Source organism: Podarcis pityusensis, assembly GCF_964106645.2.
Source record: "Podarcis pityusensis genome assembly, chromosome: 13".
NCBI classification, from domain to species: domain Eukaryota; kingdom Metazoa; phylum Chordata; class Lepidosauria; order Squamata; family Lacertidae; genus Podarcis; species Podarcis pityusensis.
Window position 1 is genome coordinate 31091342 of NC_138038.1, and position 26020 is coordinate 31117361.

A 26020-nucleotide genomic window follows, 5' to 3' on the forward strand; every position below is an offset into this window, starting at 1 on the left:
AACTATGTGCTGTGTGGAGAACTCTCTTTTGTCTGTCCTGAATCTTCCAACACTCAGCTTCATTGGATATCCCCAAGTTACAACATAATGAGACAGGGACAAAAATGTCCTTCCTCCACCCAGTGCATGAACTGTATACAGTTGTACTTTGGATGCCAATTGCCTTGGTACTCGGACGTTTTGGCTCCCGAACACCGCAAACCTGGAATTGAGTGTTCCAGTTTGTGAATGTTCTTTGATACCTGAATGTCCGATGGGGCTTCCGCAGCTTCCAATTGGCTGCAGGAGCTTCCTGCAGCCAATCAGAAGCTGCGCTTTGGTTTCCAAACATTTTGGAAATCAAAGGGACTTCCAGAACGGATTCAGTTCGACTTCCAAGGTACATCTGTACACCTCTTATCATTTCCCCGCTTGTTCACTAAACGAAAAGGCCTCAAATGTTATAGTCATTTGTCATACGGGAGTTGTTCCATCCTCTTGATCATTTTGGTTACCCTTTGCTGAACCTTTTCCAGGTGAGATGAACAGAATAGTACACTGTATTTCAAGTGGTCATGCTACAGATCTGTGTAACAGCATTACGGTATTGGCTGTTTGGTTATCAGTCACTTTCCTAATGATCCCTAGCATGGAATTTGCCTTTTCACACTCTCACCTCTCTCACGATGCTGGATGTGCAGAACATGTCCATAGGAGCCACAGCCTAGCTCCTTGGCTATGTCGTATTTCTCCTCTACTTCTAGCTGAGGTAAGCTGTCTGAGGTGATGCACATGAGCTGTTCTATGAGCTCCTCATTGTCTTCAATATCTTCCAGAGCCTCAGTTGAGGTGGTGTTCTGCTCATGAATAGAGCCTGTGGAGAGAAAGGAGGAATGATAATTTTTTTAAATTATCTGTAATCCACATGTAGTCTTCTAATTCTCTGTAATCCACATGTAGTCTTCTAAATTCCATTGGAAGATGAAGAAAGTTTGTTTTCTCCTGCTCTGGAGGGTTGTAACCTGCACCAATGGCTGCAAATTACAAGAAAGGAGAGTCAGACTAATCATTAGGAAGAACTTTCTAATAGTAAGAGCTGTTTGACAATGGAACAAACTCCCTTGGAGGATGGTGAACTCTCTACTGGAGGTTCTTAAGCAGAGGTTGGATGGCTACCTGTCATGGATGCTTTAGTTGAGATTCCTGCATCACGGGGTTAGACTTGATGACCCTCGGTGTTCCTTCCAGCTATACAATTCTATGACCCCCATCCCATGATTCTATGAAGGCTGACCTCCAACATCAACAGCAGAGTAAGGGGAGAGGCCCCCTTTCCCCTCAGTTTGGCTGGGCTCATTTATTTATTTTTGCAAGAGCACAGAAGATGGGGAATCCTACACTTAAGTACCGTATTTTTCGCTCTATAGGACGCACTGGACCATAGGAGGGGGAGAACAGGGGGGGGGAATTCTCCCCCTCTCTGCTCAGCGCCCCTTCAGCAAAGCGGCAGGAGAAATGGAGCCCCTTCCATTTCTCCTCCTGCTTCATTGAAGGGGTGCTGCGCAGAGAGGGAAAACTGTGCAGCACCTCTCCAGCGAAGTGAAGCCTGGAGAGCAAGAGGGATCGGTGTGCACCGACCCCTCTCGCTCTCCAGGCTTCAGATGGCTATCCACAAGCCTTTGTAGCACAGTGGGAACTCCTGCTGCACTCTGAAGGCTTGTGGATAGCTGCCTGAAGCCCCCGGAGCGCAGCCTTTGAAGCCTCTGCAGAGCAGCGGGGTGAAGGCACCCTGCTGCCCTGCGGAGGCTTTGCGCAGCCATCCCCAAGCTAGAACAGCAAGACGGAGCACTGCGCAGCACTCCACCTCGCTGTTCTGGCTTCGGGGATGGCATTTGAAGCCTCCACAGGGCAGCGGGGTGCCTTCACCCCGCTGCCCTGCGGAGGCTTTGCGCAGCTAACCCCAAGCTAGAACAGCAAGATGGAGCACTGCGCAGCGCTCCGTCTCCCTGTTCTGGCTTTGGGCTTAGCCGCGCATCCTGCATTCGCTCTATAGGAATATTCACTCTTAATTTTTGGAGGGGGAAAAGTGCATCCTATAGAGCGACAAATACGGTAACTTAGGTGAGAGACAACAGATGTCACAGTTGCCTGAGGTAAGAAACTGTTGAGGACTTTGACTTTGCTTTCTTTGGGGGGGAAATGGCATCTGGTCTTGCTGTGAGATAAAACAGGCGGTGGAGCAGCAGCAAGCTATGCATGCCACTTACCCATCATCAAATAAAAGGAAATGAACCACAAAAAAAGAGGTGAGGAGAGGACACATTTTCATAAGACGTGCATAAGTATGGCTGCAAATTTAGTGACAATCACTATTTATTTAAATAGACCGTAAAATACGTCTCACCACAGCGAGGGAGAATGTGAACTGTATGTCTGGCTCCCCATCTGCTGTCCAGTTAGTGTTGATGGATAACTTTAATGCTCATGCTCTCTTATTTTTCTTTTTTAAACACAACTTGGAATGAACAGCCCTTCAAATCCTCCCCTGTGCAGTGCAGGACACAGGGCTCTCTTAAAGCTTAGGCTGAGGTTCTTCCTCCTGCCTTCTGTTCAAAAACTGAACACTTTATCCTGCACAGCCCAATGAGGGAAGGTTTTGGTGCAGTTGCCCCTGATTTTAATGAGGCGCGATTCAGGTTTGCTTCCTGAATCTCTCATTATCGAAGGATGGCACTCAGGGAAGTATGCACTTAGGAGAAGAGGCAGCGGGCGGGGGGGGGGGGTTGTTAGATAACCAACATGAGCAGGCAGCCAATATAGCAGCAGGCTGGGAACTGGAGCAGCGCCAGGCCAGAGGCATCCTTCCACCATCCCGCGCACCACGGGAGGACATTCCCTACATGCCGCTTGCCTGTGTGTTAGCAGATGACTCTGCAGTTTGAGATCCCAGAAAGACTTTCTCAGGGAGTCAGAGCAGTGCCTAGGGAAAACTGGCCGGGGTGAGGGTGCTGTGTTGAATGCAAAGCTCTGTTGCTCTGGGACCGCAATAAGAAAGGTAAAAGCAGTGCTAGGTAATCTGACCCTTGTGTTATGGTCTTAAGCCCCCACCTTCCTCTGTGCTTTTTAGACAGTCGTAGGTATTTATTCAATTATGAATACGAAGCACACACACATTTAACATTTCCCCTTCCCAGCTATTCTATACTTTACATCTGCTTTTGCATTCCTGATATGGTATAGAGCGAAAAAATAAACAAAAGGAGTTTGACTAGGAGGAGGAGGAGGAGGAGGAGGAGGAGGAGGAGGGAGGGGGAATATTCTGAGCACATGCAATTTCACATTTGAAATTTACTTAAATAGCACCATCAAAACTACAGGGATAAAATGGAAGTTGCTTCTGCTGCCCCCGATGAGAAAAACATGGGAACATAGGACCGTTTTGTTGTAGAAAAGGGTAATAACAAAATGAACACCTGGAGCAGCGCTTACTAGCATGTTTGAATGAACAGATTTACAAACTGCTAATTTTTAAGCTGAAAACAAATTTTGGTTTAAAATATTTACCAATGAGAATAATAAAAAGATTTAGTGGCCAGCATTAAGAGGTTTTCAACAGCTGGCTTTAAAACTGAAATTTGAGCATTTTGAAATTTCTAATCAGAATTCTGAAAGTTTAACGACATGCTAAACTTGCACACAAATTCAAATCAGCTTTAGAGTTTTGGTTTTTTGAATGAAATGTGTTTTTCCCCCACTCTCCCACACAGTGGGAAGTTTCAGGGCTATATCTTACCTGGATTTGGTTTTCTCTCACTGGAGACTATTATTTTCTAATACTTGGGCTCCCAGCAGCCTAAGATCCTTCTTATCCTCCCCCACAACTGTCATAGTTCAAAAGCTTTAAAATATTTTTCATTAGTTTTTGTGCCAATCTAAAGATTCAACAATTCAACACATTTTATGAATAGTGGCTTCTATTCAGTTTTTTTAAAAAAAATTGTACAAATTTTGCATATTAGCCGTTTATCTTTTGATTTTCAAAAATTTTCTTCAAAACAGTAAATTCAGTTCTTTCCTTTATTTATTTAGCAAAACTTATGTGTTGCTTAATCAAGATATCTAACAGTTTCCATGAAATTATATAAAAAATGAATTAAAATAGCAATAAAAAAGACTTTAAAAACAGTAGACATAATAAAATTATTAAAATGTCAATAAAACCAGTTTCAAAAACAATTGTAAATAATAAAAATACATCTGGGTAGACTTGCCTAAAAACAGTTTTTAGCAGACATTGAAAGCAGTACAAAGATGGCATCTGACCAATATTAATTTTCTGGGAGTTCTGGAGAATGGGTGCTGCCGCACTAAAATATTGATTTCCCATAGGTGAATAATGAATATTATGTGGTGTTTGTAAAGTGCCGGTTCCACAGTTAACATCATTAGAGTAAGCTCTTATAACCCCAAATCAAATATCTGTGCGGCTGAATCATCATTAACAAATATGTGTGAGTTAAATACAGGGGTTTTCCCCTAAGTTTAGAAGCTTTTACCTGCTTATATTTAAGACCTTTAAATAAGTTGCCTTACCCTTGCCCTGCTAAAGCCCCTATCATGCTCACAGTTATTGCAGCTGTGCTTTTGCGGTCTCTGGGTGTCCCATTCCGCCAGTCATTTAGTTTGTTGATTTAAAATGTTTTCATCATTATTTCCCTTTTAAAAAGCTCAAGCAGCAAACAGAAGGTTAAAAATATAATAAAACATAATTACAAGATTACTAAATAAAGCAGATACACACACACACACACACACACACACACACACACACGTTAAGTATGATAAGGGTCCAGTTTCCGATCCACCCTAAACCAGCAGGAATCATGAGGAAGCTGAGCGATTCAGGTCAGGAGTTTGAAAAGGTATGGCTTGCAAGGTGGTGGGCAAGGCCTCATTCTTTTAATAAAAGCTGTCTATCATAAATTTAAACTTAAACGGAAAATATTTGGGGCAACCAGGTGTTCTGGGTAGAAGCCTGGCCCCCTCATTTCAGGGATGATTCTCATGAGACCAAAGGCACACAAACAGCAGGCCCATTTTGGGGCCAGTGCACTAGATACTCACAGTTGTTGGTCATCATGAGATAGCAACTAGGAACAACGAGCACCTTTTAGAAAATAGAGGGGAGATTCATCAATCAGCGGGGTGAAGTGTTTTCTCCCCAGCTTTCTGGTGAATACGTTGTTTAGGAGGATAAACATGGGAGAGACAGCGGTGAGTCAGTTTGCATATTAGGCACCGTAAAACACATTGGCATGGGCATGCATCACACAGGGATTTGCTGCTAACTCATCAACAGCCAAGAAACCATATATGGCATAGAAAACCCTCCCTTAAGTAATCACCTTATCCTTCACAGCCAAACTCTTCTTCATCTTCCAGTATATAATTCACTGTTGTTTTTGAAGCTATAGAGAAGTTGTTCATGGAGCAGTCTGGTGTGACTCATAGCAGAAAGATGGTGAACACAGCAGTTTAAACTGGATATGATGCATCCCATTGTGTGTATGTTTTTCGCTTCATTCACATGATGACATTCTCATTCAAGTGGCAACCTGTGCTCCCCCACCCCCAATTTAATTTGGATTTTCTTGATCCACAGACAGTGTAGTAAGGGGGGGAAATGTTACCCAACTGGAGATGTACTGAAACTCTTTCTGTTGGCAGGATTGTTTTGGGTTGTTGTTTTTTAAAAAAATGTTTTTGGCAATGCTTTGCTGGGTACCATCGATCACTGCACCGCCTACGATACAATATGATATCTTTATTGTCATTGTCCCATACGGAACAATGAAATTGAAAAATCTACATAAGACATTCAAAACCCCCTAAAAACTCTGAAACCCCCATTTTAAAATACAATATACCCCCATAGAGACTCCTTATACTGCGTTTAAAACCAGAATTGCATTTGGGTAGAAACTGTTTCTCAGGTGGCTAGTCCTAGTCTTTATAACCCTGTACCTTCTTCCAGAAGGCAGAAGCTGAAAGAGATCATTCCCGGGGTGTGCACTATCCTGCGCCATCTCTGCAGCTTTCTTATGGCACCTGACAGCATAGATTTGATCTAAGGTGGGAAGAGTGCACCCAATTATTCTCGCTGCAGTCTTTACAATCCTGGACAGCATTATTTTTTCCCTGGTCGTGCAGCTCCCAAATCACACACACAGACCATAAGTTAATACACTCTCCACAGTACAATGGTAAATGCCATCTGAGAGATTGTTTTTCTGGAGGATTCTTAGAAAATATAACCTCTGCTGTGCTCTCTTTATAAGGTCTTTGCTGTTTTCTCCCCAGGTTAGGTCATCTCTCAACTCCATTCCCAGAAATCGAAACACCGAGACCTGTTCCACGCACTGGCTGAATATTCAATTTACATTTCCTAAAGTCCACAATAATCTCTTTTGTTTTCTTTAAAGTAAGGAGTAAGTTGTCTTTCCTGCACCACTCCCCCAACTGCTGATTGGTGCCTGAAAGCACTGAACAATTTGAACCCTAAGAATACAGCAGCAGCAACTTCTAATATTCAAATGCCAAAATACTCCTTCGGTGGGTGGCATACATTTTAAGCTATCATTAATGGAATGTGGTCGCAAAGAAGCATTGTAATTTTGGGGGAATTGATCTGTTATTAAATTCTAAAAACAGAAGGGACTCAAATTTCCTGGAAGTCATAATATATATGGGAATAAACCTGGGCTGTTAAAAAGTCACTAAAAAGCACTCTGGACATATTCAGACACACTTTTATTATTTCATATGTTCCTTGACAGAGCACTGCTACATTATTACGCACTGCTAGAAAGACAAGCAGGTTCCTTCTTTTTTTTTCCTTCTGAGATCTGCTTCTCTTTGCCTTTGCCCTTCAAATGACACATGTCCAGCCTCTAAATCAAATGGTGATGGTCTTTTCCTGTTCTCTGCCCTCTCTTGCCATGCTTCGGACAGTCTGTGTTCTGTGTTCCCCACCACTAGCCTCTCTTGCATTTTTTAAAAGCAGCTGAAAAATATTCCGGAAAGGGAATTCAGTCAACCAGGGCTTTGCAAATTTGGCCTTTGCTGCATACCTGAAGTACAGGTTTCCCATGAAATGGATATAGGGAGAGATTATATTGCATATAATGCTTTGAGTGTACATTTACACTGCTCAGATTATGTGTGTCTGTGCACAGCCATGGAATCCTGAGTCAAAAATTTTCCAAGCTAGGACCTCAGCTCTGGTAGTCCACATTGCAATCAATACCATAAAAATTGTAACTAGGGTAGCAACATTGTAAGTAGTGGCTAGAAAGCTAGGTGGCCTGAGGACATTAAATCTCCAGTCAGCATTAAAACTGACTGGGTGATCTTGGGTTGTCTTTCACTCTAAGTTGTGCTGTGTGGTGGGTGCTTCACAACCAAGTACAGTACTGTGCCCTGAGCTACTCAGATAAGGGTAAGGGGGGAAAGGAAATAAACAAGCTGTAAGCCAGGAATTTGCTGAGAGCCTTTCTCTCACCTCTGAGCAGCCCATTCACACCTATAAATCAAGAAGGGAGTTCAGCTCGGCTTGAATACCCACCACCTCTGGTTTTAGAAGTTAAACCTTGCTTAGCTTTCTCTCTTTAAGAAACTGATAGTGATAGACAGTGCAGATCTCGATAGGGCACTAGCTTCAGTTTCACTCAGCAAACATGGTGCAGGAGGAGGGAAGGGAATGCCCTGCAGACCTGGGCAGGTGTTTGCTCTTTCCTTGTGAGAAATTGCTGATAGGGTATTGGGTGCCAGGTTGCCCTTGCACAGCGATATTAGAGCTCCTGCTGAGACAGAATCTCACACTCAGTGGGCCCAGCTCTGAAGCCCACAGGGAAAATATATGGCCACTGGGGGGGGGGGGAGTGCAAGCAAACTGCCTGATAGGTCTGTAAATGATTATGAAAATTTTTTTGCCATGGATTGCTCTTTTTAATCCACCTTGCTTTTTAACCAAGTATTGGATCTGATCCGGGCTTACTATCATCCAGGACTCACCAGAACCTTGCCTGGTGTTTCAGTACCAAGGCTCACTGGAACACAAAACTAATAATAATGACTAGAATACCACTGAGTTGCACAGCATGCTTTCCCCTTCACCAATGAGCAAGTAGAACCAACCTTCCCACCACTGAAGTTAGGAGCCCTGTGGATAAGATGGACTGTTTGAAGAAGTGGCAGAGAGATATTTCTAGATTTGTCTGGCAGGGCAAGAAGCCCAGAATAAAATTTAAGATATTAACTGATGTAAAGGAAAGGGGTGGATTTGCCCTGCCAGACTTTAAACTTTATTATGAATCAGCAGCTTTCTGCTGGTTGAAAGAATGGCTGCTTCTGGAAAACACAGACATTTTGGACCTAGAAGGTTTTAACAACGTATTTGGATGGCATGCATATTTATGGTATGATAAGGTTAGAGCACATAAAGCATTCAAAAATCACATTGTCAGGAAAGCACTGTTTAATGTTTGGATAAGATATAAGGATTTATTGGAAAATAAAACCCCAAGGTGGTTGTCACCGATGGAAGCGAAAGCTTTGAAAAGGCTCAATATGGAGGCCAAATGGCCGAAATATTGGGAAATTTTGGAACAAGAAGGAGACAAATTGAAATTGCAGAGTTTTGAGAAATTAAAAAACAAAGTGAGAGATTGGCTTCATTATTATCAGATAATGGAGGCATATAATTTGGATAAGAAAATTGGCTTCCAGGTGGAAAAATCAAAATTAGAAACAGAACTGTTAGAACCCAAAACTAAGAATTTGTCAAGAATGTATAACTTGCTGTTGAAATGGAATACTCAGGATGAAACGGTGAAATCTGCTATGATTAAATGAGCACAAGATGTTGGACATAATATTATGTTTGCTGACTGGGAACAGTTATGGACCACAGGTATCAAGTTTACGGCATGTAATGCCCTAAGAGAGAATATTATGAAAATGATATACAGGTGGTACATGACCCCAGTCAAGCTTGCAAAAATTTATCATTTGCCTGATAATAAATGCTGGAAATGTAAAGAAACTGAAGGTACATTCTTTCACCTTTGGTGGACGTGCCCAAGGATTAAGGCTTTCTGGGAAATAATATATAATGAACTGAAAAAGGTATTTAAATATACCTTCTTGAAGAAACCAGAGGCCTTTCTTCTGGGCATTGTCAGCCAATTGGTGTCAAAGAAGGACAGAACTTTTTTTATGTATGCTACAACAGCAGCAAGAATACTCATTGCAAAGTATTGGAAGACACAAGATCTACCCACTTTGGAAGAATGGCAGATGAAGGTGATGGACTATATGGAATTGGCAGAAATGACTGGTAGAATCCGAGACCAGGGAGAAGAGTCGGTGGAAGAAGATTGGAAGAAATTTAAAGACTATCTACAGAAATATTGTAAAATTAATGAATGATAGAATGATGTTGGATAGAAATTAAGCGGTTTCCAGCTGTAATGCTCTAAGAGAATATGAAAAAAGGGTTATAAATGGGTAAAAATCTTATGGTAAGGATTTGCTGAACTAATAAATTGAAGTGGAATACAAAAAAGGGAGGTATGAGGAGGTCCGGGATTCAAGCTAAAGGAAAATAAGTAATGGAAAATATGTGTGTTTTTAACTGTTTTTCTTTTGTATTTTTCTTTTCTTTTTTTCATCTTTACTGTAATATTTCAAAAAATCTTAATAAATATCTTATAAAAAAAAAAAATGAAGTTAGGAGCCCTGACTTCTTCACACCGCTCAATAAACAAAGACTGCCCCAACTCTATAGGTAACACAGATGGCTGCCTAGGGCAGCAGTTTTCCAGGAGCAGTAGACTAACCAGAAAAAATTATTAAGGGGGAAGAGTCATAATTGCATCACATGTAATTTTTCCAGTTTGAGGTTCCCTTTCCCCTTCACAATTTAAGTCTGCTGGGACTTTCCACAGAAAAAACTGTAATGACTGGATGAACTCTTGTAGGGGGAACAAAATTTCTCTCCTCCATGGTTTCCTCAGTTGCAGCTCTTCTCTTTGATCCATTTGCGTAAACAGAGTAGAACCCTTGGAGAGGAAATATTCCTTCTTCTCTAGCATACAAGATGCTTGTGGCTTGGGCAAAGGTGTTCATAACAAAATGGAAGGATGTTAGAGGTTTGTGTTCATATTTTCTATCTGAAACAATCATTTTTAGAACAAATTTAAGGACTGTGCTAATTGGATTATAAATAGCATGGCTTTTTTCCGCCATACACACAGACAGAAAAGACACACCCTTCCTTCAAGTCAAAGCAGTGAAAAAATGAGCAAGATAATTTTTATATTATATGATTTAACATTTTAATGAGAAGACTTTTTCATAACTTGCTTCTTTCAAGGTTGGGATTACTGAGCTCTTTTTACCTTTTGCGTAGCCAGAACTAAGGATCTACTCCTAAATATTTTGTGATTCTGTATTTAATTTTTGATTCTCTATTATAACTTCAGTTAACATAGCCCCTCCTTCCTTTGTTCAAAGAACCACAGGAGAGCCAGCTTGTGGTTCTTTGAACATGAAACTTCTCTTTTGCTCTGAACCTTTTTGTTCTTTAGCCTGAACAAGATATCGCTGTAATTAGAAAGCTCTCTTCAGTGTTTTTTAATAGCTTAGCCATTCCAAGATAAACATATCACCTCTCTTGCTTTATAGTTTCCCCTTCTACCATTGTTCCCTTTCAGCTTTCAGCTGTCTCAGGTCAAACGACTGGATAAATTACGCTTTAACCACTATGGCTAGTAGGTGTTGATAGATTTATCCTCTGTGAATATGTTCTAATCCATCTCCCATATCCCAATTATCTTTTTAGCTTTGACAACGTCCCACAGCAACAGGATTCTCCTCCCCTGCAATCTTCTCTTGTTGATGGAGTCTTCCATGCAATTTGACTTTTGCTTTTGGGGTTTTTTGGGGGGGTTTAAACATTCCATTGGGAGTAAATTTCAAAAAAAACAATTCCATCCCCACTTCTCTGTCCTGTTGTGCTTAAGGCAGAAACCTAATGCCTAACTCCATGGATATACTTTTGCTTGGGCTTCTAAATATGCACAGCCACAAAGGGTTGATTGCAATTAAGGAGGAAAGAGCCTGGTGAACTGCTTCCATCCAGCTCCCAGTGGTGGCCTCCACCTGTCACCACAGCAGCTTCTGAAGGACCATCTTGCCCTGCAGGGAGCAGAGAAGAAGCAGTTGCAACTTCTTCTGAACAGACAGTAATATTTACTGTAAGTGGTTTGTTTTTTAAAAAAATATGTTTATTTTAGTAACAATCTAAAGTAAACCTCTTTGTGAGGTTCGCCCGAAAAGTGGAATATAAATATCTTAAATAAATATGGTTTTTGTTTGTCTGCAAGGAAATTAGATGACATAGGTTATTTAATGAGCATTCATTCTGATTTGTTTTTGGGGAGGTCTGATGACACATCAAAGCAAGTGTTGCCTCACACTTTCCAATGCGTTTCCTGATCACTTTCCTTATAGCAAAAAGTTCGATCTTTGGGGGAAGCAGGTTTGTTGCGCAAGACCTCCCAGTTAACTATAATAAGGCAACCTGAATTTGCTGGTATGTGAATGAATTCCACTGGAAAATAGAGAGTCTGGATTAGTAGTAGTTAGTGTGTTGAACCATGACACGGGAAAATTAATGCTGAGCTGTGAAGCTTGCTGAGTGACTTTCATTGAGTCATTCTCCCCCTGCCTAACCTGCCTCAAAAGGTTGTAGTGAGGATAAAGAAGGGAGTCATGCTTAATACCCTGAGGTCCTTGGAGGAGTGCAGGATAAAAATGCAGTACATAGGAATGCAAACAAACACACACATGGTCAACTGATGATTGAGCATAGTCTCAAGCTATCTATTACCTATGGGAGTTCTCTGAGCCAAGTTTCATCTAGTTTAAGCCATGGACTCTGTTTTAAATGCTGGCACTCAGCCCTTGAAGATGTGAAGTAATCAATTAGAAGAGAAAAGCTCTGAATATTGGCAGATTTCAAACAGGCCTCAATCGGTCCTGATGCATCTGATTTTAGGGACAAGGGCTTTCAAGTTAAAAAGGTGGAATAGCCAAAAAGTCTTCAGCCACAGCACCTCTCTTTTTAGAAAATAATGTCTAGTTGTCGTCTTCATAAATAATGATTTGGAGATCAAACAAGATGCCTCTATATAAGGATGTAAAACCTATGTAAATCAGAGTGATATTTTTTATTTTATTTTAATGTAAGCCACTGAATCACTTTCATTACAAATAATGTTACAGGGCTGCAGATATTTACAGTATTAACCTATATATTTAGTTATCTATCTAGTTACTGTATATATTTATTCAATAATATAAATAATGATAATTGGCAGGGGGAAGACTGCTGAAATCGTACCCACTAGAAAGAACAAGTTTTAAATTTGCTCTAAAACACTTTTTAAAGTGTTGTACGCATATTTTAATAATTGGGGAGGATGAAAATAAACTGTAGTTCAAATAAAGAGTTACTTTAAAAAAACACAACCATTGAACCGTTGGGAAAGATAATATTGAAAGAGCTTGAAAGAAGATGTATGTAGTGATAAATCCCTCTGCGAAGTTGCTGTGGGTGCTTTGCTAGTCACCGTCAACCATCACCACTGGCCATGCTTATTAAACTTGTTGCTGACAAGAGCTCCAGAGAAATCATATGGTTTTCTTGGAAGTTATTTCTAATAGTTTAATTGAATTGGAAATGTAATATGAAAACAAGCTGTATGTTGAGCTGTGGAAAGGAAGATTCCCTCTGCATGCCCCAAGGCCAAACTCTTGCTGCTGCTGCTGCTACTATTACTGCTAATGATTATTATGCACCGTCAATTTAAAAGTAAAGGGATCCCTGACCATTAGGTCCAGTCGTGGCCGACTCTGGGGTTGCGGCACTCATCTCGCTTTATTGGCCAAGGGAGCCAGCATACAGCTTCCGGGTCATGTGGCCAGCATGACTAAGCTGCTTCTGGCGAACCAGAGCAGCGCACAGAAATACTGTTTACCTTCCTGCCGGAGCGGTACCTATTTATCTACTTGCACTTTGACGTGATTTCGAACTGCTAGGTTGGCAGGAGAAGGGACCGAGGAATGGGAGCTCACCCCATTGCGGGGATTCAAACCGCCGACCTTCTGATCAGCAAGTCCTAGGCTCTGTGGTTTAACCCACAGCGCCACCCGGGTCCTTCACCATCAATTTATGAGAAAGAAAAAACAATTATCAGGTCTCTGCCTCAGGGAGTTTACAAGATACCTTTTTATTGTTGAAGAGACAATAAAAGTATAGAAATAAAGGCTGAGAGATAAAGGTAGCATGTGTGAAATATATTTGTACTGCCATATACTTTATCAATTCGTGATACAGTATTTAAAAGAATATTTATGATATTCCTGCATTACGGTGACCGTTGCAGAGAGAGGGAGTGTTTAAATGACCATTGAATTGAACTGATTTATTATGGTCACAGACCAGAAATATAAAAGACCATTAAACATAACAACCAATTCATTCAGTGGAACTTTGAAATTATTCTGTTTAAATTACAGTTCAGATGCTGTTTGGGGCTGGAGCTCTAAAAGCCCTGTTTTGATCATACTTGTGAGACTGAAAGCACCGATATTCTTAATCAGTTGAAATTTAGAATTTAGAACTTGCATTTAATTTACTTATTTAAAATGACACCATCTGTTACCTAATTTTCATACAATCAAATGTTCCCACTGATATGCTGTTACATATTCAGAGCTTTTATTATTGAACTCAGTTGCAGTTTCTTTGAGTAAACATGCATTTGTTTTGGCCACAGAGCTGTATCTGTATAAAACGCTGGAGAAGTCATTTGAACAAATGTAGATTGCAAGAACGGTTGATGAAACATCACTTCTGGGAAGCTCCAAAGGTTTTCCACAGTGTAATCACGATTATCTCTGCCATGCACAGAATGTGAGAACATATATGAACACACTGAAATGCATGATCAATGTATTCTGCAACACTTACAGAATTATGAGCCATTTGCAAACCATTTACACCGGTGAGAAAGCAGTAGGGGAAAAGGCACCACAAAAGCACCATGCAAATATTTTCTACAGGAATAGTCTTTCTTGCAGGAAATGCAAAGACACATTTGTGTCCACATTTACCCTACAACTTCAAACATGAATAGCACTGAATTAATCCTGAATTATGTCTATTTAAATGTACTACCAGAGGATGTTATTCTGGGATTGGTGCTGTTCATGCATCTAAGTCTTTTCCAGCATTCAGATGGTTACATCGGCATAAAAATACTAGCTCATAATTCCCTCACCCTTAATTTAATCCAGTTTTACTTTTTCTGCAGAAAAATCTGATAAGCTAAAATAGGCCCAACTGTTGCTAGTGATATCTGAAGAACTTGTCTGAGATATTAAGCCTCTGCAAGCACTCTGAGAATATGCAATTTGTTGAGTTCCACAAAACAATTTACTGCTAGATCTAAAGCCCTGTGCAACTGAAACATTTGTAAGTTCATGCTGGTTTTACCTCATGGACTGGCAGGTATATGTTCCCCTTGTATCCTAGAGCTTACCTTGATCTGGAAGGCACTTCTGAGCTGGTGCTGTAGAAGTCTTTTGTGGAAACACAACAACAGACCATTCTCTTGTTGTTGCTTGTTTCTCGTGTCCTATGGCATCAATCTGCCCAGGTGTCATCGTTTCTGGTGCCGGCTGAGCTGTTTCCTCTCTGGCCCAAGCTGTGTACACTGGGTGGGCAGAGCGTTGCAAAACAGTCAGATTTTTGCTCTGCTCAGCCTGTCAGTTGTGCCTGTGAGAGCTGGCTCATTCTAATCTCTCCCACTGTGAGAAGAAGGCAACATGTGTCACAGGCTCAGACACAAGCCGGGCAGGCTTCCAAAGTTAGGCAGGGGAAGCAAAGGGAGAGCAGTGAGGTGATGGCAACAATTCACGGTGCCAGAACTAACTCCAAGCTCATCACCTGTGTGGGCAATGAGAGGCTGGGTATTGCTCAGGCCCAGGACCCTCAGCCCAAAGAGGTGAGCAGCCCAGGTAGAGAGATGAACTTCTGGCAATGGGGATGAAGGTAGACAGGTATGGGGATAAAAATAAAACAATTTTAGTGATGAAATATTACAAATTAACTTCACACCCAGAGGATATAAGTCTGGGTTTGAATGAATTCACACACATTCACATAGTGATTGTAAAATCATATGGTGGCTTCTACTGTATTTGTAAAAGAGCCACCATAGATCAGATTGAATGGCCAGATCTGATACATCATCTCCTATGCAGTACTTTAACTGGAAGTCTTTCAAACATTCAGTATTAAATGATGTCATTAAATGATAAGTAAACATCAAATAATGAATTCTTGTGCGAATCACTCACTATCTGTGACATTTTCTAGGCTCACCACCATAAGGAGTTGTACATGATCAGTTTCCATTTTTGAGGTCCACAGACAAGGTGCTTATAGCTGTACCTCTTAAACTTACCGGTACTTATTTTTTAAAAAAATAAAAAACAAAAATAAACAAAATAAATAAAAATAAATCTTGGTAGTGGCACCCGCCCTGTGGAATGCCCTCCCATCAGATGGCAAAGAAATAAACAACTATCTGACTTTTAGAAGACATCTGAAGGCAACCCTCTTTAGGGAAGTTTTTAAAGTTTTATTGTGTTTTTAATATTCTGTTGGGAGCCTCCCAGAGTGGCTGGGGAATAAATTATTATTATTAAAAATATCAGAGCTGTTTTCAACAATTATGTTTTAAAATCATATGGTAATATCCATATAAAAATGTGAAAATCAGTAATGAGCAAACTATTATGGAATATGTGTTCTTAATAGCCTGCAAAAACTTGACAGAAAAGAAATGTTTTTGGCAGGCGTTTAAAAGTTGAAACAGAAGGCAGCTGCTGAATCTCTGTTGACAATACTATTCCATTCCGCAATACTGGGCTGATGGCACAAGAGACTCAGTTTCTTGTCATCAAGCGAGTCTCAACAACTCATGAAACCAACAACAACGTTCCTGCAGATTATCTATGTGATTGAGCTGCGATGTAAGAGTTCAGGCAGCCGAGGTACCCTAGACCTCGTGTAAGTCTTTCAGGGCTTTATAAATTAATGCAAGGACCTTGGATTCACAGTAGATGGGGAGAAAGTACCTATGTTTTAACAATGGTGTCAATGAGCCACTTGCTCATCATGGCTAATATGAGTTAAATGGCGATGTTGATTGGGAAGGGGGCAGTTCTAGGCGTAGTGATAGAGGATTGGGTGACTGCCACTTTGAAATAGGTAGTGGTACAGCTACTTCTTAATATTTTTTTCCTGAATCCTAAGTCACTTAAAAATGACTATCTGGTCACAAATACCCCCTTTTGGGGCAAGGTGCTGTGTAGGTGGTATTTAACTTCTGGCAGCTCCAGGCATTTTTGGAGGAAATTGATTATTTGGAGCCATATATCAGTCTGGGCCAAGCTTTGGGATAGAATTTGCTTTTGTCAGGATAGAGGACCTTTATTCTTGCTGGATTTGTCAGTGGTTTTTGATACCATTGACCATTGTATCCTTCTAGACCAATTCTGTGACATGCGGAATCATGGACACTGTTTCACAAAAGTTCCATTGCTTCCTGAAAGGTTAGTTTCAGAAAGTGGTATTGGGTGACTATACCGTGGCCTTCTGACAATTACACCATGCAGCAACTATGCCTCGAGCTCTGGGCTTTACTTAAATATGCAAAAAAGGGGTAAATATTTGTATAGAGAAAAGTTATCAAACTAGAGGATGGTGACAAACACATCTCTTTAAATGTGAACCTGCCCCAATCCAATATAAAGGAGTTGAAGACTGATTGGAAGAGCAAAGGAGATTTCAGAGCAGAGGTGAATCCCTCTTGACTGGACTCCAGTATTGGAAGTAAGCCCAGATTGGACATAGTATCTGAGGAATGGGCTGCAATTAGGCAAGCAGTTGATGGGGGGGTAGAGATCCTCACAAGAATCAATTACTGATGTGATTGGGGCAGATCTGCATTTAAAGAGGCTGAATTGCCATTATATATTTAGTTATTTTGGAAAATGTTGGTCTGACTCTGAAAGTGCCTTACTGAAAATCACATCTACTTCACCCTGTGGTTAGCTAGCCCATCTTAGTTCAATACTCCTTAAACCACATAACGCTTTATCAGAAAACTTATATCCTAGGAAAGAAAGTTGGATTATCTAAGAGAAAACCATTCTTATTTGTAAAAGATTATTTTGTCCATATATATGAGCTGCTTCTGAGAAACTCAAATTGTGTTACAGTGAGAGGACTTTGTTTTCTAGATTGATATAGTAATAAGAGACAGCACTGTATAGTGACAACAGACTGGGAGCAAGCAAATATGCAGTTCAGATCTAATTTCAACCACAGATATGCTCTTTATCTGTGTGGTGCGGCTACTCTGAAAGCACATTGTCCTTTTCTAGTCAAGCAAACAATTTTTTTTCTTCAGGCCTAATCTTAGAGGGAGCAGACTGTTCTGTGAGACTGCAGCAGAAGTTGGCAACGCACCACACTGATTGACTGGTACCTATGAAACTCCTAATTCATGACATACAGCTATGGGTGTGCAATACACTAGATATTCCTGCATGTCTAACTACTTACACCTGAAGATTCTCTATGTGTCAGGAGTGGGTAGCTAAACTGCCACCTTCCAGATGTTGTTGGACTCCAGGTCCTGTCAGCCCTAGCCAGCATAGTCAGGGATAATGGAAGTTGTGCTCTAGCAACATCTATAAGCGTTCTTGAAAGACAGCATACTTAATGTTACTGATATTTCTCAGCAATACATATAAGGGAGTGAGCAATGAGTTCACAGTGAGCAATGGTAAGGCCCAAATCACTGGTCTACGTTAACTGGCAGCATTAAAACAAGTCCCAGAACCCTTAGTAATATGCAGTTTATTTGGCAGACAAGTTGGCATTGAGAGTGCTCCCTTGAGATAGAAAATGGAAAACCACTGTGATACAACACTGAATATTAATACTATCATATTTTAAATACCAGTGCATGTCATCTATCAAATTATCACTCATCAGATATCAGATACTGAAATCAATATGTGCCAAATATAGATAACAAATATCAGGAGAATATTCAACATATATTTGATTACAGAGAATATTTGACATCAAAATACACAAAAGAGAATTGTCAGGAACAAGTACTGTATGTTTCAGTCCAGAAATGGGAACTGGCAGTGATTACTTGGTAATGAGGGGAAAGTAGTCACATATGCCAAGGCACTCTCTTATTTACCATTTACATGTCCCATAACTGGTGCAATGACTTTGACCACTGGGGAAAGCATTGGCTGGATCTGAACCAGAGTCCAAGGAAAGAAAACCAAATGTTCTCCAAATAAATAGCTAATGAACCTGGCGTTTGCCCAGCATAATCCAAGCAGAGGCAAGGAGTGAAAGCAAAGGTCAGGATGTGGTGTCTGAGTTAACTCTGCAAAAATGATGGGGCTAAGAGCCAACCCCCTAGTGCGACCTATTCTGTGGCCCCTTGAGATATTTGTGGTGAGAGGGGATCATCCCATAAACCCGCCTTGTAACATTAGGCCAGCCCAGCCCAGCAGCTGCCTCAACTATTTACAATGGCTGGCTGAGGTCCTGCTCATTTGCAGCTTTGGGACATGCCCTACTTTACAAGGTAGTCTAGCTGCTTCTCCCTTTTACAAGCAAAAATAAGGAAAATGTTTGCACCAAGAATTAGAAGCCTTAAATTTTTTTGCAATAAAACAAAGACATCAGTTTAACCTTCTGGAAAATGTGTGCCAAGTTCCTGCTATTGCTGACTTCTAGTTTTCTTTCTAATTACCGGTATGTGGTTAAAGAGACCAGGTTCATGTGCTCAGGTTTGTATGTATAGCTAATCATTTTCATTGTAGGACTAAACAAAGCCAGCAACAGAGTATTAGAAATTAAAACCTATTCTGCATGCTTAGATTCTAGATAGGGAATTTGAGTTTGGAGAGAAGCTGCAGTCTCTGACCTAGATGGAGATGTGATGTTTGTAGTTACTTGTAGGCAAGAAAGGAGAGAGTCCTATGATAGCCCCTTAAAATCTGACTGATTTATGGGATTTAGTAGGTAATGCTTGTTTCATCAGATGCATCTGATTCATAAATATGATGAAGGAGAACACTTTGTCCATGCTCATTTTTCAATATTGCTTAACATGTTCTAAGGTACGCCATGTAATTCAAAACAAGTGCTAAATCTGGGCCTTGATGAGTCCAACCTCATCAAGTAGGTCAAAAAAGGGTGCCTATTCTGACAGATTTTACAGTGTCACTGCAAATTCCATGGTTTCACATTTCAGTTGCTTTCATCATCATCATTATTTTTATGGTTAAAAGATGTATATAAACCCTTCCCAAAGGCTGGCCCAGGACCTGCTGTTGTACCTTTAACAGGAATTTGACATGCAGATGTTAGCGGGTAAATGCTGATTTCCGTGCTGTGAAAAGTTTCATCTGATTATTCCTGCACACTTAACAGATATAAAACACAAAAGGGTAGGCTATCATCTTCCACTAGGCACAATCTCCGTGCTGCCTCTGAATACTAGTCACTGGTGAACAACAGTAGGAGATGGCTGCTACCCTCATGTTCTGCATGTGGGCTTCCCAAAGGCATCTGTGGGAAAGAGAATGCTGGACTAAAGTTCCATCTAGTCCAGCATCCTGTTTTCACAGCTGCCACTTAAATAGTAATTGTAATTAAATTACTATTAATTTAACAGAACATTCAAATAGTGATCAAATAGCACAGGTTATAAGTCTGTTATGTTATGACACGCTGATCTCTGTGTTGAGAGACAATTGCCTGAGGGCCTCAGAGCTGAAGGGACTATGGTTATGCCAATGGTCAGTGAACAACAGGTTACTGGGAGGCTGCACTCTTTGCCTCCCGAAAGAACATCAATGTAAAAGGGGACCATCCTAGCTCCATCCATCGTCCAGAGAAGGAGCAGCTGCAAAGGACTTGCTTCTGTCCTCTCTACCAGAAAGTGACACTTGGGGGGGAAATTGCCTGCTGCTCTCGGACTTCAAGAGGCAAGGCAAAAGAACACACTGGACCCAGCCATCGTCCAAAGGAAAAAGAGCCACTAACTTTAATTAGAGGCAAAACACTGGCAAGGGAAGATGAGCCTGGCCCAAACTAGATATAAATGCTTTTAGCCCTGTGCTTTGTTCTGGCCTTGAGGGACTGATTTCTCTTCTCTGCCTTTTCTTTCCACTCCCTTCCCTTGTGTGTCTTTCTAGTTTGCAAGCCTAGTAGCAGCACCTCTCTCTTTATTGCTTTGGGAGACAATAACTGTCTGAAAAGTAAGGTGAAAGTAATTAAAGGGTTTTTGAAATGGATTCCCAGAGAGACCAAATGCCATGTTACACTGCTATTATCTACCTTTCCATGGCGACAGCATGCAATCACCACTTTTCTCATAGGGGAAATGTTCCAGTCTCCAAGGAGCACGCCACAGCTGTTGCTGCTGCCATGGTGTCAGCTGCAAGCAATGCATCCTTGGAGGCCAGATCTGCTGCCCCTATGGATCCTGTGCTGTCTGAGACAGATGCCTCCTGGGTGATCTAAGCCTTGCTGGCACATGTGTCTCAAGTTGCCTATAGAAAACTCATTGTGTCCTTTGCACACTGAAGGGCTCTGGAACACTCAAGTTTTTACGGTCATGATGCTATTTTCTGTATGTTTGTTTCTCAGCTCTGCCCAATGAGCACACATCTGTTCAGATGTTTTTGTTGTATCTTTTGTATAATTAAACTTAAATCAAACAAACAAAAAACCCAACAGTTTATCTACTTGGTGCCTTGAGTATCCTCTTCTTTGCTTTTGGTATTTTCCTGCCAATTTTATACTTCAGTTTTCTGTTTATAAGCTGCCTGAATTCCCTCAGTTCCCTTCACTGTAGTGTACAAACTGTCTATCATTAGCATTTCTGTGCTCATTTAGAGTTTCATATTTTTCTTCCATCTATTTTAGAAATCCTCCCATTTTATTTTTCCCCTCACACCTCTTTATGGCATTCCTTTGGTCTGTTATTAATAACTTGAGGGTTGTTTCCCCTTTGTTTTATGTTCCTGCCTTTTATTGGTAGGGTGGGTGGGTATGCATTGAAATAGATTTGGTTATACTTTTCAGGAATACTTACATGATTTTTTTCTCCTCATGCCTCATTTTGTTTCCTTTCTGTTCCCTTTTACTTCCTTCTGTTTCCTTTCACTATATTATATGAACCATCGACAACTGCTCATATTTTTCTATGCTTGGCAAATTACTTTTATTTTGAAAAACATTCATAAATATGTTCCCCACAAATAAATGCCCCACTCCCAAATCTTTATGCTAGTTTTGATCAGAATATCATCAGTGTCTGTTAACTAGACTTGAACTGAGCACTTTTTGTCCTTTTCTATCCCTGGGTTTGTTTTATTTATATTTTATTTAACAAAATGTGTAGACAGCTTAATAAAAAAGAAAAACAATCTAAACTGCTAATGCAAAACAGTATGAAATGCATATAAAATCAACAAAGTCTAAAAACAAATATAAATAATGAAAAAAAATTTATGATGTTACTGTGGAATAGTGAACTATGTGAACACCTTTCCATGTTTTTTTAAAAATACCCCCATGGGGTGGGAGGTAGGGGGTGGTAAAAAAAAATACCTGAGGTGCCAGTACTCATATATTGATAAAAATGCTGTGGGTACTGCCACAAAATGGTTGCCATGGTACTGTGAGTAGAGTACCAAAATATCCTGCTTCTCCCTTTTCCTGAAATTATTGTGTGATTGTTCTCAATTCTTAATTATTAATTTTCTTCAGTTTATACTCTACTAGCAATACTTTCCCCCTTCACATATTTTTTATTTATGCAGTTGCATTCATTTATTTATTTTATCCAGTCTGGTTTTCTACAATTTCTCTCCCAACTTTAAACAATTACTACTCTCAAAATACTCTCCAGATGTAGTTTTCAAAGTGCCAGTGCCTAGTTCTCTTATTTTTCTTCTTTCCTGAGATGTACAATGGTTTCAACTATTTTCCAAATTCTGTCTGTCATTAGTCATTCTTCCTTGTGCAGTTACTTTCTGAAATTATGTTTTCCTCGTGTTAGAAACTGGATGGAAGTTCAGTGTGTAACGCTCTTTCTCTCATAAAATCTACAATGGCTCTGAAGAGGTAGTTGCAGTTTTTCAAATCAACTGTTGTTTATTTCAACTGTCACCAACTGCCACTTCCTCCCCTTTCATAACTGTCAAGGCTTTTTAGTGTTTCGAGAATTTGTTTCCAATAGGAGAGTTCCCACCCCTCATCACTCTTTTGAAACTTTTGTCCCCTTTTGTCTTTGTCATTTTCTTTTTTTAACAAAGCGCGGGACCGCTAAGTTTGCCGTTTATAGGGATGATGATTACTATCCCAAATGGCTCAGGCACCATATGAAAGTTAAAACAAAGAAGCAAATTGTGTCCACAAGTTTCAAATCCAGTAAAATGCCTCAAAAGAATAGACACAATATGATTCTGTTGTTTCACATTAATTAAACAACACCAAAAAATCCTACCCTCAATCCAGATTGTACAAACAAAAGAACAGCACAGAAGAGAGAATCCTGTGAACATAGCTTTCTCTGCTTTATAGGGGGCAGATATTATTATTATTAATTAATTAATTAACCCTATAAAATTTTCTTGGTAACGAACAGGAAGCATTTTTTAAATGCAATACTGAGCCTAATGTTGCAACCCTTTTTTTTATGACCAGGTTTAGCTTTCCCTGACATTCTTATTAATGGAAAGGAAAAGTTTTGATTTTTGCATGTCATTCAGTGGCTAATCCACATCATTTACATAAAAGTTTTTTTTTTTTAATACTGCCTTTCCATTGTCAGGGCAGTTCATAAAGTAGTACTGAAATACAGTAAGAAATAAAGTAATGGCCTAGAATTTCAAGTAATTTCAAGTGCTTCTCTAAGGATTTTCAGGGTCTGCCTGTCCCTCAGCCTGCTACATAAAATGATTCACCACGACCTACCAGAATTCCTGAACCTTTGAGGGCAATGCTTCTGTCTGTGTAAATATGTGTACTTTTAGAAGGAAGGTTGGGTACGAATCAATAGAATTAAATAAATGTATGCTTTGCCAAAATTCTAGGAAAAACAGCAGGACATCTATACATTACTTTTTCTAATGGTCTTTCTTGAATTCTATGGAGGAATTGTAACTTGTATTGCCTTTCTTACCAACTTGAATATTTGATTGACTGTATATATTTATATATCAATCGTTCATCTCCTCCCAATAAATATCAGAACTTTAAGAACACATGAAGAGCCTATCTAGTCCGGGATTGTTTTCACAGTGGCAACCAGATGCCTATGGGAAGCATGCAAGTAGCTTATGAGAGCAACATCACTCTCCCACTCCTTATCCCCAGCAACTGATATTCAGAGCATACGGCTTCTAATCCTGGAGGTAATATAGCTGTTAAAACTAGGAGCCAGTGATCGTTTTATCCTCTGTGACTTTGCCTATTTGCTCTCCAAAGCTCCTTTTATAGACTTGTTTGTGGTGACAATCTCGGTCTTCTGGCAAATCTTCAAGCAGTCCTCTCACAGTCAGCGACTACTTTTTCCACGTGTCTTCATTTGCGCAGTTGTATCTCATTTTATTTGTTCTTCAAAGTCCACTTTTTTAAATCCATTTTTTCCTTTCCCCTTCAATTCAGGTGCTTCCATAGCTGTCCTCCATTCCTCCGTCTTACCTTTTTTTAAAAAAAAAAAAAAACCTCCTCAAAGCTTGCTTCCAATCTTTCAAACAGCAGAAGGTTTAAAACTCTTGTGGCTACCGCTTTTCCAATGCCCTTCACTAGGCAACAACTGCCATCTCAGGGAAACTAGATCAATAGAGGCGAAAGGGAATCTCAGGGTTTATGGGCAGATGACAGACCTCTTTCCCTGCAATGTTTTGCATTCCATTTCATCACTATTTGATTTACATTGTAGGCAAGGCATTTCAAGAGAGCAAGGTATTCAAATCAAATGTCATCATTCGCCAATGATGAGATGGTTATGAGCTAATCACTTAACGCATGCCATCATTTCGGTCTAGTAAAAATCCTTGAACGGTTCTCTTTGTGCTTTTTAAAATTCCACAGCTGCTGAAAGACTTTCTTAGTACGCAACTGCTTGGCTTATGCATCTGGAACCAAGCTTAAGCACTCCTTTTCATGGTTACTTAAAAATTGGAACAGCTGGGAAGGGAAGCTTTGGGGGGTGGGCTTTAAGCTTTGAAGCAAGAATTACAAAAATAGTCAGGCATTAGCACCACAGCAATGAGCCACAGTGATTTCAAATGGTCATTTTAAAATAGTGGTAATGCTTGAAAAACACTGACACTCAATACATGGCTTTTGTATTTATACAGTAAATAAAGCAGGTTTATGCCATTAAATCCAAACACTCTATTTTTAAAGTAATTGCATAGCCTGTGCTTTACAGTTCACCTCATTCTAGTCTTTATGTGGATAGGGGTTTTGCTCACAAGATTAATTGCTGAAACCTGTTTACAAGAAGAGGTCAGTGGTTTGGATCCTATGCACATTTATAGAACTGAACTCAAAATGTCGATTGAAGTCTATATAGGATTTAAGGCGTGACTAATGCATCCCATTGCTTTCAGTGGGACCTAAATGCAACTAAGGGCTTATCCACACTTACCTTTGCTCTGCTCTTTCCAGGTACCATCTGCGCTTTAAAACTCCATTTTCCAAGTGACCCCCACTTGTTTTACTCTGGAGCCTTCCCTATGAAAACCCTCTCCTTCAAGCTTAATTGGAACAAATGGCAGTCCTTTGAAAACTCAAATCGACAACTGTGACAATTGAGCACCAAAGAGCAGTTTTCACAGTGAAAGCTCTGGGGCAAAAAGAAAGGAAGGAAAGCACTTGAAAGTGGAGCTTTTAAGCACAGATAAGTGTGGATAAGCCCTTTGTCTGGATCCAACTCAACATCCATAAGAGAGGGATGTGGAAGTATGTGCTTGTGTCATAAGATCCATCCTTTTTCACAGTAAAGGTCAGCAGAATAAAGTCAGGGCTGTTTTGCAGGAATGCATCACCCTGTTGTAAAGCACATTTGTATGTACCTTGTGCATTCTTTTGCATGTTTTCTGCCTACAGGATAATGAAATGAGTTATGCTTCCCATTTCATGTATTTGATGTAATGATAGCAAACAGATACAGGAAATCTTGGAATGCATTAAGTGATTTTCTTCCATGCAAGTTCCATGTTGAATCTTATACCACTTGCTTTGAAAGCAGGAAGCACAGCTCATGCTTCCTGTCCCCCTTTTAGCAGGTAAATTAAGCAGATATTGTTCTACATAAATGCTCCCTTGTTCTTTGTCCCATGTAAAAGGCACTACCATTGGCAAATTCCAGGCTGTGTCTAGGGATCATGGGTTTGTGCCTTAAGAAGAGCACCTCCTGGAGGGGACTGAGTGTTGCGGCTGGAACAGTTAATCTGCATTCAGAACAGGGCTATGTTGAGATAATGACTGTTATGTTTATGTAACTGTTTCCTTCAGTGCTAGGTGTGACTGGCAAAGGGACTGAGGTGCCATGCATAGATTCCACCCACACACCCATGTCTTGGCTGTGATGAGAGGACCCAGGTGAACTGTTAGGAATCTACAAGTGTGCGAACACACCCACATACATTTAAATCTACTAGTCACTTCAAAGTTCAGAAGAAAATGTTCTTTGTTTGGAAGTGAGAAAATGAAGCTGCCAGCCAAGGCCTGAGAGCCTACATAACCACTTCCCAGTTGCATGTCTAATCAATGGTGACT

General features: G+C 40.3%; 1 protein-coding gene across 6 annotated transcripts in view; it reads right to left on the reverse strand.

Moving 5' to 3' along the window:
- LOC308461468 (putative serine/threonine-protein kinase SBK3) overlaps window positions 1-25348 on the reverse strand; it is a 30859-nt gene extending 5511 nt beyond the window's left edge. Inside the window, exons 1-3 of one of the 6 annotated variants that reach the window (XM_080978434.1) lie at window positions 25315-25348; window positions 14649-14822; window positions 656-853 (exon numbers count right to left, since the gene is read on the reverse strand). In XM_080978434.1, coding sequence (XP_080834560.1) covers window positions 656-853; window positions 14649-14822; window positions 25315-25333 — 391 coding nt within the window. In that variant the 5' untranslated portion in view covers window positions 25334-25348. Of the gene's footprint in view, window positions 1-655; window positions 854-5103; window positions 6545-14648; window positions 14823-20557; window positions 21272-21317; window positions 23179-23203; window positions 23375-25314 lie in introns of those variants that run through there. The other 5 variants (XM_080978435.1, XM_080978433.1, XM_080978432.1 and 2 more) reach the window with 5 other exon arrangements.
- Between the last annotated feature and the right edge of the window lie 672 nt (window positions 25349-26020).